Source organism: Chelonoidis abingdonii, chromosome 2 (genome assembly GCF_003597395.2).
Source record: "Chelonoidis abingdonii isolate Lonesome George chromosome 2, CheloAbing_2.0, whole genome shotgun sequence".
NCBI lineage: Eukaryota > Metazoa > Chordata > Testudines > Testudinidae > Chelonoidis > Chelonoidis abingdonii.
The window spans coordinates 219,314,066-219,332,119 of NC_133770.1; the positions used below are offsets into that span (position 1 = coordinate 219,314,066).

Consider the following 18,054-nt stretch of genomic DNA (forward strand, 5'->3'; position numbering starts at 1 on the left):
GAACAGAACAGGTAATCAAGTGATCCATCTCCTGTCACCCATCCCTGCCCATCCTGGCTAATAGCCATTGATGGACCTATCTTCTATGAATTTATCTAGTTCCACAGGGTGACTGTTTGTGTGAAAAAATACTTTTTGTTTGTTTTTAAACCTGCTGCCTATTAATTTCGTTTGGTGGCCCCTAGTTCTTGTGTAATGAGAGAGAGTAAATAACACTTCCTTGTTTACTTTCTTCACATCAGTCATGATTTTATAGACCTCTATCATATGCCCCCTTAGTTGTCTATCTTCCAAGCTGAGAAGTCCCCGTCTTATTAATCTCTCCTCGTACAGCAACCATTCCATACCCCTAATAAATTTTGTTTTCTGAACCTTTTCCTATATATATATTTTTTTGAGATAGAGCGACCACATCTGCACGCAGTATTCAAGATGTGGACATACTGTGGATTTATATAGAGGCAATAAAATATTTTCTGTCTTATCTATCCCTTTCTTAATGATTCTCAACATTCTGTTAGCTTTTTTGACTGCTGCTGCAGCACATTGGATGTTTTCAGAGAACTATCCACAATGACTCCAAGTTCTTTCTTGAGTGGTAACAGCTAATTTAGACCCCATCATTTTATGTGTAGTTAGGATTATGTTTTCCAACGTGCATTACTTTGAATTTATCAACATCAAAATTTACAACCATTTTGTTGCCCAGTCACTCAGTTTTGAGAGATCCTTTTGTAGCTCTTTGCAGTCTGCCTGGGACTTAACTGTTGCAATTTTGTATCATCTGCAAATTCTGCCCCTCACTCTTTACCCATTTTTCCAGATCATTTATGAATATATTGAATAGGGCTGGGCCCAGTACAGACCCCTGGGGGACACCACTGTTTACTTTTCTCCACAGTGAACACTGGCCACTTATATCTTCCTTTTGTTTCCTATCTTTTAACCTGTTGCCGATCCATGAGAGAATCTTCCCTCTCATCCCATGACTGCTTACTTTGCTTAAGAGCCTTTGGTGAGGGACCTTGTCAAAGGCTTTCTGAAAATCTAAATACACTACATCCACTAGATCCCCCTTATTCATATGCTTGTTGATCCCCTCAAAGAATTCTAGTAGATTAGTGAGGCATGATTTCCCTTTACAAAAACCATGTTGACTGTTACCCAAGAAATTATGTTAATCTGTGGCTGACTTTTCTGTAGTTTCAAGCAGTTTGCCTGGTACTGAAGTCAGGCTTACCCAGTCTGTAATTGCTGAGGTCACCTCTGGAGCTCTTTTTAAAAATTGGCGTCATATTAGTTATATTAGTCATTTGGTACAGAAGCTGATTTAAATGATAGGTTACAGACTACAGCTAGTAGTCCTGCAATTTCACATTGAGTTCCTTCAGAACTCTTGGCTGAATTCTGTCTGGTCCTAGTGACTTATTACTGTTTTGTTTTATCAGTTTGTTCCAAAACCACCTCTAATGACACCTCAGTCTGGGACACCTGGGACAGTTCCTCAAATTTGTCACCTTAAAAAAAGGGTCAGGTTTGGGAATCTCCCTCACATTCTCAACGGTGAAGACTGATGCAAAGAATTAATTTAGTTTCTCTATAATGGCCTTATCATCCTTAAGTGCTTCTTTAGCATCCTAATCGTCCAGTGGCACAACTGGTTCTTTAGCAGGCTTCCTGCTTCTGAGGTACTTAAATTTTTGCTATTACTTTTTGAATCCTTGGTTAGCTGTACTTCAAATTCTTTTTGGTCTTCCTAATTATATTTTTACAATTAATTTGCCAGAGTTTATGCTCCTTTCTACTTTTTAGCTTCTGAAATCTCAAGCAGAGAAGAGCAACAAAAATGATTAAAGGTCTAGAAAACATAATCTATGAGGGAAGACTGAAAAAATTGAGTTGGTTTAGTCTGTAGAAGAGAAGACATAAGTTTTCAAGTACATAAAAGATTGTTACAAGGAAGAGGGAGAAAAACTGTTCTTCCTAACCTCTGAGGATAGGACAAGAAGCAATGGTCTTAAATTGTAGCAAAGGCGGTTTAGATTGGACATTAGGAAAAACTTCTTAACGGTTAGTGGTTAAGCATTGGAATAAATTGCCTAGGGTTGTGGAATCTCCATCATTGGGAATTTTTAAGCAGGACTTTGCAGCGGAGCCTGGAGCTGGAGCACGAAGTGGCTCCAGAGCAGTGGAGCTGCAGGTTTTTGCCAGGAGCTGGAGCCGGCGCTCCAAAGCCCTTTTTAAAGAGCAGGTTGGACACAAACCTGTCAGGGATGGTCTAGATAATACTTAATCTTGCCTTGAGTCCAGGGGACTGGATTAGATGACCTCTTGAGATACCTTCCAGTTCTATGATTGTAACCACCAAAAGGTGAAAAGTAGCCAGACATCTCAATTTGTTAGCATAATCCTCATGTTAACAGTTAGGGATTATCTATACTTAATTTGCAAATTACTCTCCACTATGCTTACGATATACTAGCATAATTAGAGCAGTAACCTCCCCTAGTATGGGTGAAGTTGTACAATAGTACTCATGCCTCTATAGTCCCCTCCTTCCCCCTAGCTCCCTCGCCTGAAAAAAGCTATAATGTATAAGGCGCCTTTATACAGATAGAATTGCATCGACACTAGTGCTTTTGCCAGTGTAACAATGTTGGCAAAAAATAAAACCCCTAAGTAATGTCAGTAAGACTTAAGTGTAGATCAGGCTTTAGACTCTCACAATGAGCAAGGTTATGCCTTATGATGGGAAGCAAAGCAAATAAACATAAGAGATTAAATATACTAGTTGAAGACAGAAATCATAGAAATATTAACCCTTATTATATGGTAATCATTCTAACAAATAATAGTAATGCCCCTTTGTATGTTAGTTGCACATGCCACTTAAGTGAATGCTTTACATCTTTTGGGTTTTTTAAAGGAAAAATGATTTGCAAGTAGAATAGAGCAAAAACTTGAATACTTTAGCTAAATGATGCTCACTTATGTGAGATAGTGGAAGCATATATTAAAATGTGCATAATTAGGTGATCCCTTAGAAAGAGAAACTTCCACCAGCTGCTTTCTTTGAAGTTCTCATTAAAAGTTTGAGACATTTACTAAGATGATTTATCAGAATCTAATTTAGGAAATCTGAACCAAATATACCAGCCAACAAAGCAGATAATGCATTATGCAGACTTAAAATTAAATGTGTTACTCTAGTAATAAGTAAGGTAAGTCTTTTGTCTGCTAATTTTGGGGAATAAAGAATAGTAGGGCTATTCCCTTCCAGTATGAAGCTAACACTTTATTGGGCCCCAAAATTTTATAAATGATTAAAATGTGCTATAAATGACATTTCATATATGAACAATATCAGAATTGTACTGAATGGGCATATTTCACTACAGGAAGTGTAAAACTGAATATGGGTGAATCTCCAGGTGAATCTTAAACTGTCACAAAATTTTGCTTCTGTGTAAGATATTTAATGGAATAAATACAATGCCATGAATAAGCTACTGTTTTTTGAAACAAAGATCAAAAGCAGTGTAATTATTCTCATTGTGAAACATGGACTGCAGCCTAGTTACTAAATGAAAGGTAACTAATTAAAAGGAAACTTAATTAATTGAATATCAGATGGGCTTTATTCCATGGGGGGGGATGCAGTGGATCACTTCTGACTATTGCGCATTATATGCTAGTAACTATTGCATTATGCATGATGTTTTGTTTTTTGTTTTGTTTTGACAGCAGTTGTATGTAATTCTGAATAACAAATTTATTGTCTTCCTCATGAAACAAGATTACTTTTCAACTGATTTTTCGAAGTTAATGTAGTTCTTAAACTTGCAAAAGGTATTCACAGTATTATGATTGCTACTGTCTTTTTTTTTTCTAGAAAAGTATGCTTGCCTTACGGCAGTTAATGCCCAATGCCCAGAGTTTTATCCAGCAGTGTATTCAGCAGCAGGCTACAACCCAAGCAGCTGTTTCTACCTGTATCTCTGCAGCACCAACTTCCTCCACAGTCATGACCACCTCAGCTCTGGCAACAACCTCTCTTCAGCCCATAAAACTGGTCCCTTCTCCTACAGTGGTCACAGCCTCTCAGACTGTAAAACCAGTCCCCTCCTCAACAGTGATGACAGCAGCAGCAGCAGCCTCCCTCCAGACTGTGAAACCAGTGACAGCCCCTCTTCAACCTGCAAATCCAGTCCCCACGTCTGCAGTGGCAACAGCCTCTTTCCAGGCTGTTAAACCAATCTTTGCATCTGCAGTGGTGACAACAACGACAACCCCTCTTCAGCCTATGAAATCAGTCATTGGGACACCGATCAGTATTAAAATTACTCAGCCCAACTCTATTGTGGCACAGTCAATCCATGGTCAACAGGCAGTTAGAGTGAAACAGCTGGTAAGATTAAACATCTCTGCCTTTGTCTTCAGATCTTAGATTGTACTTTTTGATCTAAAGTAGTATAAATGTTTTAGATAAGTGTATTCTGCGATGAGTTAATGGGCTACTTCAGGTTTCCCTGAGACATTGTTCTGTTATGCTTGATAAATTAAATATATTGCTTCTGAGTATTATGGTTTGCAGCTGTTTTAACATGTAAGGGAGAGCAAGTGTAGTGATGAAGACACTTTACTGCTAATTAATGTTCTAGTTCACAAATCTGGGTGTTGTCAAGTAGTTGTAGTGAACGTGAATTTTATTCTGAGCTGAGTGTTTGTTTTGGGATCTGATTTTGCAAGGTATGCTAATTGCCCCAACAGGATTTGAGGAGGGGTCTCAGCTCCTGACTTCTAATGCTATCACGGTTATTTCATAGTAAAAAGAGGAGAATTTTTTCTTTACCAGGAAAAAGAAAAAAGCCAAGTGTTGGTATAGCTGAATGCCCTAATAGGTGTTCTACCGAAAATTTCAATCCTTAGGCAGACAGACACTCTAAAGGTGAAGGAGTCCTATCTCCATGTTAAAGATTCTGTCCTGGGGTTTTCCTAGAAGTATTGATACTGTGGATTGTAGTGTGGATTCCTGTTCACTGCGGACTGAACTGAAATCTGCAAACTAACTCATGTAGAAGTACATGATGCTTTCAGAGCTAAGTGGCTGAACTATTTTAGTAAGCTCCTGTCTCTAAGTTTTTAATATTATAAAAGAAACTCAACTAATTATTAAAGTTACCAAAGAATAATGTTTAAAGAGAGAGATTCTCTTTATCTCTGAGTTTCTTGTCCAGCCCTGGGTCTTCAACAGTGCATGTGTTGGGTATTTTGGTTATTTTTAGAACAGGGTACATAAACTATCCCGTGTGATATCATTTAAGAAGAAGCTCCCAATATTAACTTTTTTTCTCAAGAATCTTAATTAAGGAGAAGCCTAAGAAACATGCATCACAGGTTCCCTAAATACAGGGGCATTTTGAGGCCAATTTGGCTAATTGTTTAGGGCACTCATCTGAGATATGAGACCCAGGTTCAGTTCCTCCCTCTTCTTGGTGTGATGCAGAGATTTGAACTTGTCTCCCTTCTTTCTTGGTGAAAGTCCTAACCACTGGGCTACAATGTATTTGGAAGGGGCGGGGACTGTCTCCATCTCTTCTGTTGAAATTGTTTCACTACTTATGCACTAAATATTTATTGTATCAAGGAGTTGAACTTGAGTGTCCTACTTCCCAGGTGAGTGCCTTAACCAGTGTATAGTCATTATTCATTCTCTCAATTCATTCATTTCGTTCTTGTAACATCCATATGAGGAGACATTATCCCTGTTTTAATCATTTGGGGTAGGCGAGGAGCGAGGAGGGGCCTCAACCTTGAGGTTAAACTATTTTCCCACTCATCAAGGAGTCAAGTTACATCCAGCACAAACTTCAAGTTTCTGGTTGTGTCTAGTGCTCAGACCTCTAGACTCTGGCTATTTCAAAGTTCTGGCCCTTCCTGAGAGAGGTGAACGGGTGAAGTTAGCCTATTGCTTTTTAACTTGGCCATTTGAATAGCTTCTACTATGGGACTAAGCTGTTTATGAAATGTGACACTTGTAGGCCCCCCCGTCCCCGGGGAGCAGGACCAGGGCTCCCCTGCATGGATAAAATGAAATTCCCAAAAAATAAATTATGAAAAATAAACAATTTCACAGGGCTCTGTTTACATCCTGGTTTTATAGCCCACTTTGTCAACCTCTTCGCTGCTGCTGGCTGCCATTCTGCTGACCAAGACACAAAGGAAAATAGTCCCTTTAGCATGTGCAAGGTCCTGAAAAACATGGAGATTCAGCTTCTTACACAGCTAGTGTATTTTTGCAGTCCTTCCAGCAGGGTCTCCTTTCTGAAGTTTCTCAGTAACACTACTTAATTGGCTGGCAGGGTTGTTACCCGTTCTTCCTCTCCACGTCCTACATCCCAGCACTTCCAACCCTGAGAGCAGGAGACAGTGTGTAGAGCTGTCATTCTACTGCCAGCACATCCTTTATACTTCTGGTCGGGAGCAGAGGAAGCCCCCTAAAACTGGGGGGAGGGGGGCCCAGGTGCCTGAACCGTGGCTCTGCCTCCACCTTCATGCCTCCTCTTCCCCTGAGGCCCTGCTCCCTGTTCGCTCCTCTCTGCCCCCTTCATGCATTGCTCGCCCTTATGGCCAGTAAAAAGTGGGAGAACCATGGCCTCCTGGCCCCTGCCCTGTTCTGGGACCCCTGCTTCTGGTCAGTTGATCCATTCTCTTCTGCCATATCCCATTCTTTACATCAGTTCTTTTAGATGCAACACTAACCTTCTGATTCACAGGCTTTTTCTGAAGGAAAGACTTTTTTACCCCCTCTTTTGTCCTATTATCCATCACTCCTTATGCGCCAGGTTGGTAGGGCTTGAGAACCCACTCTTCCATCTGAGCTCCAATGTCCACCTTGCGATTTTTAGTGCACTAGCTCTGGCCCTGCTAGCGTGAGTCAGTCTGCCTGTGCTGGGACACTCGCTCACAGCTGCAGTGTGGATGTACCGTCTGTGTCTTGGTGGAAAAATCTTACAATTTGTACTTGGTCGTCTTTGTGTGGTTTTTTAAATCACTTCTATTCCATATCATCTGCAAAGATCTAGATTAGAAGTTACAAGCCAGATTCCATTGGCAAGGAAAGCTATATTCACAGAGTAACTAATAAAACTTTTGCTTGCTTATGTCAAACTTCATCAGCTGCTCTGAGAGGAAACAAAGTGATGAGCCTGGAAAACGTTTGTATGTGTCTTTGAAAAGTAAAGTCTCATGTAGGTCCTGTTTATGTAGCATCGAAATCACGCTAACCGGGTTTTATTTAAATACCTGTCTAACAAAAATGCCCCTGAAAAGAGAACCAAAACAATCTGTTTGAACATGACAATTGCCATACTGGGTCAGACCATTTGGTATAGCACAACTCTCCTTTGCAGTTGTTGCAGCACTCCCAAGAGTGCATGCAATGAAAGTGTTGCTGGATAGTACTTGTCAGTCACAGCAGAAGTATGGACTTGAGGGGTCCTCTAATGTACAAAAAATATGTATTAAAAACTAGTTTATGCAGGAAAAAACATGGTTTTCAAATCATCTGTACTAACACTTTTGTAGATGCATATAGTCTTCAGCTATCTATATATATATATAAAGACAACTTAAGAATAGCTATGAAATGCATTGTGAATTAAAAAATGCTGGCTTTCTTTTGAATCGTGTGATAGTTTGAATCCATATAACAAGTTCAATCTTCTATTGATAGCTCTTAATGCCAGTTTCATTAATTAAAGGCCTGAATGAATGAATTATATGGCATTAGGAAACTGTTCTCATACAGCCATTGGAAACAGGCAACATGACTAGGGATGAGATGTCTGTTGTCCAAACAGTTTTAACACTCCAAACAAGTCAGTGCTGCTAACTACAAGTTTGAATTGGTAGGTTTACTTGTCCTGTCAAGACAAAGTATATTTGTAGTTTCATGAGCATGCTGTATTTCTTAAAGTGAAATCTAGACATGCATGCATGTCCCCGAGCAGTTTTGGTTGAATGAGCATGTTGATAGGATTCATGTCTCTCTATATTTAGCTCTTTCCATGTTTGATATTGGATATACTGTTTCCAGGTAGTCCAGCAGCCATCAGGAGGCATTGTTAAACAAGTGGCCACGCTTCCACAAACAGCAACACTGAGTCTCCAGAAACCTGCTGAAAAAAGGATGCCATTGAACACACTAATTCAGACTAACCAGTTTCCTGCAGGTAGGGTTGGACTTCTATATTTTTGCGGGTTTTTGGTTTGTGTTAAACAGAGGTGGGAAAATGCTTCGTCATAACATTAGATATTAGAATGACACTGAAAGGACAAAGGAAATAATGTATTCAAACCAATCAATTATGGTAAAATTATATGAGTGTCTTTCGAAGTTGCTTGGAACTGTATACTCAGAGCCTTGGGAGTACTCTGTCCATCACCTTGCCTGTTGAGAAAACATTTCACTTAAAAGATAAGTAGTTTTACTATTTTGAGTACTCTAAGTATGCTCATTCCAGCAAATTGATGCTGCTTCTATAAACTCTTTTTGGTGCTTCATGATATTAAGTGAGACTTCTACTGGTGCAAATTAATTTAACATATAACTTAGTAAATTTTGGGTTCAGTTTTGTCTCGGCTAGCTTATTCCCGCACTGGGATATGTGACCCTATGTAGGTTAGCAATATGACGGTGAAACACTATTTCATTAAGAGGGGGAAGAAAATATTAATTTATTAGCCATGCAAAATATGTAGAACGTAGTACTTTTGAGTGTCTGGTTTCCAAATGGATATAATTGGTTCTTCAGCCTGCAACAAAGATTTTTGTTTAGAATATGTACTGAATAAGCAGTCATCTTTCTTGGATTTTGTTTTTCATTGTGGCATGTTGCTGTGTTTTAGGTTCCGTTCTGAAACAAATTACACTGCCAGGAAACAAAATTCTGTCGCTTCAAGCATCTCCTGTTCAGAAAAATAAAATAAAAGAGAATGGAACAACAACCTTCAGGTAAAAACAAACAAAACCAGAAGTTTGTGTGGCTGTAGGAAACAAGACTTCAACAAAAGGAACAGACAGCAGTATAGATACACGGAATGACGCCTCAGTAAATAATTTAGAGATTTCTGATGGATCTCTTAATGATGGGGTAGAGGGGAGAACCTAAAAACATTGACCTGAAAATTGAGAAACTTGGATTAATTGTATGGGAATTGTACTGTTGGGTCTGGGTTTTTGTCAGCATTCTATTTATCACAGTGTTGGCCTGATAACTTTGTGTTTTAATGATGATGCTTTTATAGTGAGGAGGCATGTCAATGCTTTGCCCTATGAGATGAGCATTAAGTAGCTCGCACTATTATCTTTTGTTAGATAGTTGGGGTTAAACTAAAAATGACCTCTGCTCAGTCCAAACAGCCAGATACCATTGAACTGTAATTTGGGCTGTACTGGTAACCTCCCAATACAGCCAGGAGCTTTTAAGGAATCTCTTATTACCTCCTCTTAGATATTTGCTCCTTTTAGGTAGAGAGAAGTCTCCTGCTAAACTTCTGATTGTAGTGGCTAGCAAAATACCTGGCCCTTTAGGTCACTAGAATTCTTAAAGATTTTAGTCCCAGTAACTCCTTAAATTTCAGAACTACACCTCTACCTCAATATAATGCTGTTCTTGGGAGCCAAAAAATCTTACTGTGTAATAGGTGAAACTGCGTTATATCAAACTTGCTTTGATCCACCGGAGTGTGCAGCCCCGCCCCCTGGAGTGCTGCTTTACTGTGCTGTATCCGAATTCGTGTTGTCAGGTCGCGTTATACAAAATCAGTTTTCCTCTTGAAAATTAATGTTGGAACAGAAGTGGAGATGGAGACTACAAAAGCAGTTCCACTTCCGACTTAAATCAGACTTGAACCTAAGGGCTGCAGAGGGCTTCCTTTGCTGCCATTCCTGCCCTCTTGATTTTTTGCAGGTGCATAGTGCTGGGGGGAGCCTGTGGGTCCTGGCTGCAGAGCAGAGACCCATGGCTAGGACTCTCCTCTGCCCTGCTGGGGTCCTGCAGCCTTGCCTGCATCTTATGCCTGCAGGGGTCAGATGTCACCAGCTTGGTGGCAGTGCAGGAACAGCCCTGCTCCCTCCCTCCCATGACAGCAAGTCTTCAGGGGACTCCTCACACTACCCTGAAAGCCATTCAATGTCAGGGTGGCCTCCCCCATGGCCGAGGATTTCTGCTCTATTATCCCAACACCTTCCTTGTGCCGCATGCTGGGATTCAGATAATGTGGGGGTGTAGATAATAGGATTTCAGAAAATCGTGAGCATACAGTATGCCAATGACCCCTGTTCTTACAATAGATGTCATGGAACAATTGAGTGCCCTGAAACTACTGTGTGCACTTTTCAAGAAAACACCTGAGAAATATTTTTTAAACAATTGAAATCTCCAATTCTAATGTTGGCACTTCTTTTTTCTTTTTTCTGCTACTTTATCATCCTCCTCACTAAAAAGCTCTTACAGAACTGAAAAAAAATATATAATGGCTCTACATATATTTATAACTATATTAACCATAGACCACTGCAGAAATAGACAGTCCTCCCCAAATACTTATATGAAAAGATGGGCCTTGACACTTGTCTGAAAGGCTAACAAATTTGGGCCCTATCAGACAAAGGGTAGGAGCAAGAAAGCATTGTTGAGGGGCCTTCGCAGAACACATTGCTGACAGCTATTTGCATCTGTTGGTGGTCTCACTCTGACGTCTGAGTGCTGGTAGAATTCTTGCTCACTCTTCAGGTTGATAAGCTTGGTAGAGAGAAGGAAGCAGTCTCACCTTGGTAGGATTTAAAGGCCATATGCTTATTTCGATTAGTAGCCCAGGGTCAATATAATGTAGGATAGATTTAAGTGTTTCTTTCTAGCCTTCTTGTCTCCCTTCAGTAAAATGGAGTAAATAAAAGATTGAAAAGAGGAAAACAGGCATAGTCAAACACCAGAGGGTGCCAGAGATTCACTTTTTGTCTAATATATTCAAGTTCACACAGTGAAGTATATCTACATTGCATGACTCATTCCCATTTAACAAATATTGTGAGAGTCTCAACTTCAAGTAGATATAAGCAGACAGCAGCGTGTATGTGCAATTTTTTTGCCAATGTACTGGTAGACTAACATCTTTAGCCATGTTCTTCTGACTGGTAAAAGGGCTATTTCTCAGGGATTCAACACAATACCTAGTGTAAAAGTGTTAAGAGAAATTATAGTGGAAAAGTATTGCTGGTTCTTTTATATATAGATGTTGTCTTGCAAGTCTTCCAGTACGACCACTACATGGAATAACTTGAAAATACTTCAGGGTGATAGCCAGAATCTACCTTCTGTTAGCTATATTGTGAGTGCCTTTAATTTTCAACTGGAGTTCGTTACATAATGCCCTACTTGAAATAAGTTAATTGAATGTATCATATAAACTAGTAATTGGCAGGGCTATTTAGAGCAATGGCTACATTAGTAGAGCTACACTACATGAGGAAAAACATGTTATAATTTAGCCACATGTTCTGTCAGTCCCTTACTTGAATACTAAACTACAAGTTAGATGAGAGAGAGTCATTTGGACTAAGTAGTATGAAATGCTACCAGAGATGCAAGTTTTTCATTAGAACCCATCCTTGAAGGATCTAAGCACCAAATTTCAGCATGAACTTCTGTTAAGTCGTCTGGTGGCTTAGAGTTTGGCTACACTTGCAGGTGTGCAGTGCTGGGAGTTAAAGCTGTCTTTGTACAGCTGTGTAGGGAAAGTGCTGCAGTGTGGCCACACTGACAGCTACCAGCACTGCAGTGTGGCCACATTTGCAGCGGTGTTGGGAGTGGTGCATTATGGGCAGCTATCCCACAGAGCACCTCTTCTCATTCTGGCGCGATGGGTTGTGGGAAGGGGGCGGAGGATGCAAGTCATTCTGCTTCCTGTCCCATCGCCCCATGGTTCATTGCTTCACATCCCAGCAATCCCTGTATTTCTGTCCACTTTGGCGCCATCTCGACTCTCAACAGTTTCTGTGCAGCGTGATTTCTGTGGGAAATGGAGCCCAAACTGCTGAGGAATATGCTGACGAGTCTCGCCAGCACATCACGTTTGGTAGTTGAGCTATTCCTTAGGATCCAAAGTGGTGGTGAGTCCGACGATGATAGAGAGTCACGTGACGCGTACAACACGAACTTGCTTGTGGCATTCACGGAAATACTCAGCACTGTGGAACGCTGCTTTTGGGCTCAGGAAACAAGCACTGAGTGGTGGGATCACATCATCATGGAAGTCTGGGATGATGACCAGTGGCTGCAGAACTTTCGGATGAGAAAAGCCACTTTCATGGGACTGTGTGAGGAGTTTGCCCCCACCCTGCGGTGCAAAGACACGAGATTGAGAGCTGCCCTGTCAGTGGAGAAGCGGGTGGCTATTGCAGTCTGGAAGCTGGCAATTCCAGACAGCTACCGATCGGTCGGGAACCAGTTTGGAGTGGGAAAGTCGACCGTCGGAATCGTGTTGATGCAAGTTTGCAGGGCCATTAATCACATCCTGCTAAGAACCGTGACTCTGGGAAATGTGCAGGACATTGTGGATGGCTTTGTCCAAATGGGTTTCCCTAACTGTGGAGGGGTGATAGATGGGATGCATATTCCTATTCTGGCACCACCCCACCTAGCATCTGAGTACATTAATCGAAAAGGATATTTCTCCATGGTTCTCCAGGCACTTGTGGATCACTGTGGGCGTTTCACTAACTTTAACACAGGCTGGCCTGGAAGGGTGCATGATGCACGTGCCTTTCGGAACAGTGGCCTATTCAGGAAGCTACAGGCCGGGACTCTTTTCCCAGACTGGAAGATCACGGTAGGGGGTGTTGAAATGCCCTTTGTGATCCTTGGAGACCTCGCTTACCCGTTAATGCCTTGGCTCATGAAACCGTACACAGGGAACTGTGACAGGAGCAAGGAACGGTTCAACTGCAGGCTGAGCTGGTGCTGAATGACTGTGGAGTGTGCTTTTGGCTGTTTAAAGGGGTGCTGGCGATCTCTGTTTGGGAAGCTAGACTTGGGGGGGAAAGCAGCATCCCTGCAGTTATATCCTCGTGCTGTACCCTCCATGATATTTGTGAAGGGAAGGGTGAAAGATTACAGTCTAGCATGACCTCTGAGAGGTTCAACACCGGGAGGCTGAATTGCACAGCAGAGAGCAGGGCTACTAAGAAGGACCCACCTACAGGCTGCAAGGATTTAGCGCCATGCCTTGAGGAGAGGAATTTGAAGCGAAAAATGAAACAGTAATTTTGTTGTGGGAGTGCCTTGCACGGAGTGCGAGAAGTGCGAGTGTGACAATGTTAGTAGGAACTGTTCCTAATACTGTAAACTTGCAGCCGCTGTTCTTCCTGGGCTGATAGGTATCTTTGAATTCTGCAATAAAAAGACTGTTTTTCAAAGCCAAGAATTCATATTGAAAAAAGAAAAGAAAATTACTGTTGACAGACCCAAAACTTTTTGGGAACCTAAAAGGCAGGTGGTGGGTGGGGAACTGTTACTATGCTACAGTTTGAGATATCCTGTCTGGAAGTCTTGCGTGCAATGCGACTGCTTGCACTTCAGGATGGCATACTGCCAGGGATGGGTTTGAATGCAGAGGGTAATGACGTAGTTCCTCAGGGCTGGGTTGGTGAACGTAACAAGTGTTGGAGGCAGCTGTGGTGGTAAGAACCTGGATGCTGGGGAAGGGGTTTGAAGCGAATATTGGGGCCACAAGGAAGAGAGCTTCTTTGAGGAGCGGGGGGTGGTGGTGGGGGGCGGTATTGCTTTGTCACACCTGCAAGCTATCGAGCGCCTATTGATTAGAGTCTGCCCTTGGCGGCACCAGAGCTATCAGCCTGCTGTGTGCTTGTCTCCTGTCCGCTGCGTTTTTCTGGCGGATCCTGCTTTCCCTTTCCCTCCAGTCCTGCACTTTTTGATTCTCTGTGACAGAGCGCACCATAACTGTTTGCAGCAGGTCGTCTTGGCTTTTTCGTGGCTTCTTCTGGAGGTTTTATAGTCATGAGCTGTTGATAACACAGGAAGCTGAGATTTCAAGGTTGCTTCTGGAAAGGTAAAAAATGCAACACTTAACAGAGGCAGCATTGTTTATACCAGACAGTTATTCCCACACAGTTAAGGAGTAACATTCTTCACAATAGCATAATTTTCCCATCCCAAAGAGAGCGCACATAACCCACGGGAGCCCCAAAATGGTGAGTAAGGGGGACCGATTGCTTCAGGGCTGTACTGTCCTTGGGTTTCCGTGCATTGGGGAAAGCAAACAGCTGCAGGGGGCACCTACACTGAACACTATCCCAACATTTTCCACAGGAGTTGATCCTGGAAGATATCTCGCTGCTGTGGGTCACCTGGGAAGCGCAGGAAGGTCTTTTACAGCAATGCGGATTCCGCCCTGGCCCCTGTGCAGCTTGTCTGTGTCTTGCAATGGTCCCCCCACCCCTCGTGGCACAGTGGCGTGGACACGTTAGCCTAACTGGGATAAAGACCACAGTGGCTCTCCCAATAAACTTGCGCAAGCGCATTGCCCACGCTCTGACTGAAACTTTTGAAGAGATTACCGAGGCCGATTACCGCGACGTGATAGACCACATCAACGCGCTATTCCACATCTACGCATACATGCATGCAGCCCTAACCCTCCCTCCCTCTCCTGAAAAATTTCCATCCTGAAAATAAAAGCTGCTTACTGGGAACCCGCTCCTCTGTTTGTCCTCCGCCAAGTACCGGCTGCTGCAACTGGCTGCCTCTTGCTTGAGAAGAGCTCCTGGCTGCATGCCTCCTGGGACTCTGGGGTGTCTCCCCCCACTCCAGTACCCTCACTCTTGGTTTCCTCTTCCTCCCCTCACTCTGAAGTGTCCATCGTGGTGGTTGGAGTGGTGGTGGGGTCGCCCCCAAGTATCACATCCAGCTCTTTGTAAAAACGCCAGGTCGTGGGGGCAGTGCCGGAGCGGCGGTTCCCCTCGTGCGCTTTGCAATAGGCACTCCGCAGCTCCTTCACTTTAACCCTGCACTGCAGCGCGTCCCGGTCATGGCCCCTTTCCAGCATGGCCCTTGATATCTGCCCATAGGTATCGTAATTCCTACGGCTGGAGCGCAGCTGGTACTGCACAGCTTCCTCCCCCCAAACACTGAGGTCCTACAACTTGCCATTGCTCCATGCTGGGGCTCGTTTGGCATGTGGAGGCGTGATCACCTGGAAGGATTCACTGATTGCACTCCACAGCTGGCTGAGCAAACAGGAAGGGGATTTTTAAAATTCCTGGGGCATTTAAAGAGCGGGTTACCTGAGGCCAGGGCAGAAGAGTTCGAATTGATGAGCAGAGTAGCTGAACAGGCATTCTGGGCTACCTCCGAATACCTCTGGAGGCCAATAACAGTGCTTTTGGTAGCCACACTGGCGGAGCAGCGCTGCATCACCAGCGTTATAGTCGTTATTCCCCAGGCCGAGGTGGAGTACAGCCAGCGCTATAGCCAGGGAGATACAGCGCTGTATGTGCCTTGCAAGTGTGGATGGTGAGTGAGTTGCAGCACTGTAAAGCCACTGCCAGTGCTGCAACTCTCCAGTGTAGCCAAGGCCTTAGTCTGTATCCTGTATTAATAGGTACACTGACTACATAACCCCCTTTACAAGCTGGCCCATAGTAGTAGCTGTAATTATACCACAGTGGGATCACAGCAGCCAAAGATTCTGTGGTCATTAGGAAGAGGGGAATTAGTGTACTTGTGAAGATCAATTAGCACTCAATTACCAGGCATTAAAGGCCTAATGTGCACATTTCCTGAAAGATTAAGAATTCTATTCTGCTAATACATTATGAATACACTCTCTTGAAATTGCTCAACAGCTACTGGTGAGTAGAGGGAGGAAACGTCAGTGATGACTTTAGTTTTAAATCATCACTGGTCACTAACTGTTCTGATAATCCTGGGCTTTAGCCCTTTTCTTAATACATTGAATTGGAGTACAAGTCTATCAGCCAGTTAAGAATAAATTAAACAGGTTTGAGTATCTGTTAGCCTCCTTTTCCCAAAACAGATTATGTAGAAACTGCCTAGCTGGAAAAGTAGATAAATGAAAAGGGGCAGAAACTTCACTGAATACTCAAGATTCAGAAGAACCTCAGTTACAAACACCAGAGTTATGAACTGACCAGTCAGCCACAGACCTCATTTGGAATCCAAAGTATGCAATCAGGCAGCAGCAGAGACAAAGCAAATACAGTACAGTCAGCGCCGGCTTTGGGCTCTGCACTTCCTAATTTGAACAGTTTCGATGGGGCCCTGGCAGGGATGATTGAAAAAAAAAACAAAAAAAATGTAAAAAAACACGGGGGGCTTGTACTCACTGAGTGGTGCTCTGAGTGTTCAGTGGCAGGTCCTTCACTCGCTCCAGGTCTTCGGTGGCACTGAAGTACCCGCTGCCAAAGTGCCACCAAAGACCCAGAGCAAGCAAAGGACCCGTCGCTGAAGACCCGGAGCACTACCAGATGAGTAAAAATTAAAAAGGTGCCTCTAACCAGGGAAGGGATTCTCACTGGGCACGGGGCCCTCTTAGGCGCGATGCCCAATTCGGGGGAATTGGTGGAATAGGCCTAAAGCCAGCCATGAGTACGGTACCATGTTAAACATAAACTAAAAAAAGGGGAAGTTTAAAAAAGATTTGGAAAAGTAAGGAAAGTGTTTCTGTGCCTGTTTTATTTAAAATCAGATAGTTAAAAGCAGCATTTTTCTTCTGCATAGTAAAGTTTCAAAGCTGAATTAAATCAAGGATCAGTTATAAACTTTTGAAAGAATAATCAGTAACGTTTTGTTCAGCGTTACGAACAACCTCCATTCCAAAGGTGTTCTGTAGTAGACTGTTTTGCCCACTGATGCCTGGGGATGATTATGTACAGGTAGTCTACACTTGTGTATAAAATTGGTCACCAATACAAAAGGCTCTTTCAGGATGTGAACAAAATAACAATTGGCTTTCTTTCTGGTAGAGATGAAGATGACATCAATGATGTGACTTCTATGGCTGGGGTCAACCTAAGTGAAGAGAATGCATGCATCTTGGCAACAAATTCTGAAGTAGTTGGTACACTGATCCGATCTTGTGCAGATGAACCATTTCTCTCCCCAGAGGCTTTGCAAAAGAAGATCTTAGACATAGGTGAGACTAAAGCATCCATAATTGGCATTCTGGACTCAATGGTTGCATTGAACAATTTTCACTTTTAAAAAATGAAATTAGAATATATTGTAATCTCTAAGTAAGTTAATAAAACTCTATTTAATCTGGAAAACAAGACAGCTATACTTATTTATTTGAACTTACAGTCAGGAAATCTGTCCTAAACATTTTTGGGTGGGTCTTAAAAATAAGCTTTGTAGGATAACCCAAAGAAAAAATGCTGCAACAGCAGCAAAGGCATGAACAGAAGCTGTGAACCTTTTTAATTATGATTGTGAACTGTAATAGGTACTGCACAGTATCTGTTACCCACAGACATATTGGAACGGGATGTTGGTTAGTCAGCTTTCTACTGATGCAACCCATAACATAGGAAAGTGTGAATAATTGCTTCCTTCCCCTAACCCAGTGACAGCTCTCAAGCTTTGAAATCTCACTATTAAATATGTACTTCTTACACAAGTGTTACAGATTCTGCTCATATGATCAGAAGTAAACCCATACTAGCTTATACACAGGAAGCAGATCTGTTTAGTAGGAAGGTGACATTCCAACATACTCCTATTTCAGTGTCTTCAGGGCCCTTGATAATCTTGAAAGCTTTTTCAGGAGTAGCAATCTTGTTGGCATGCATTGATAAAAACTACTGTTTTCCCTTGAGACCTCTTCTTCAGACCATTTTTGCTTCAATGCCTGCAGGAATTCAGTTCACATTTTAAAGAGCTGGGCTGAAGTCAGTTGGGGCAAGACTATATCTTATGTATTTTTATTTATGTATTTATGAATAGTATTGGG

General features: G+C 42.4%; 1 protein-coding gene across 1 annotated transcript in view; it reads left to right on the plus strand.

Annotated features, from left to right (window-relative positions):
* TAF4B (TATA-box binding protein associated factor 4b) overlaps nucleotides 1-18,054 on the plus strand; it is a 127,470-nt gene that overhangs the window by 37,626 nt on the left and 71,790 nt on the right. The window contains exons 7-10 of the mRNA XM_032799054.2: nucleotides 3,893-4,408; nucleotides 8,099-8,234; nucleotides 8,911-9,016; nucleotides 17,069-17,238. Of these exons, the coding sequence (XP_032654945.1) occupies nucleotides 3,893-4,408; nucleotides 8,099-8,234; nucleotides 8,911-9,016; nucleotides 17,069-17,238 (928 nt within the window). The remainder of the gene's footprint in view (nucleotides 1-3,892; nucleotides 4,409-8,098; nucleotides 8,235-8,910; nucleotides 9,017-17,068; nucleotides 17,239-18,054) is intronic.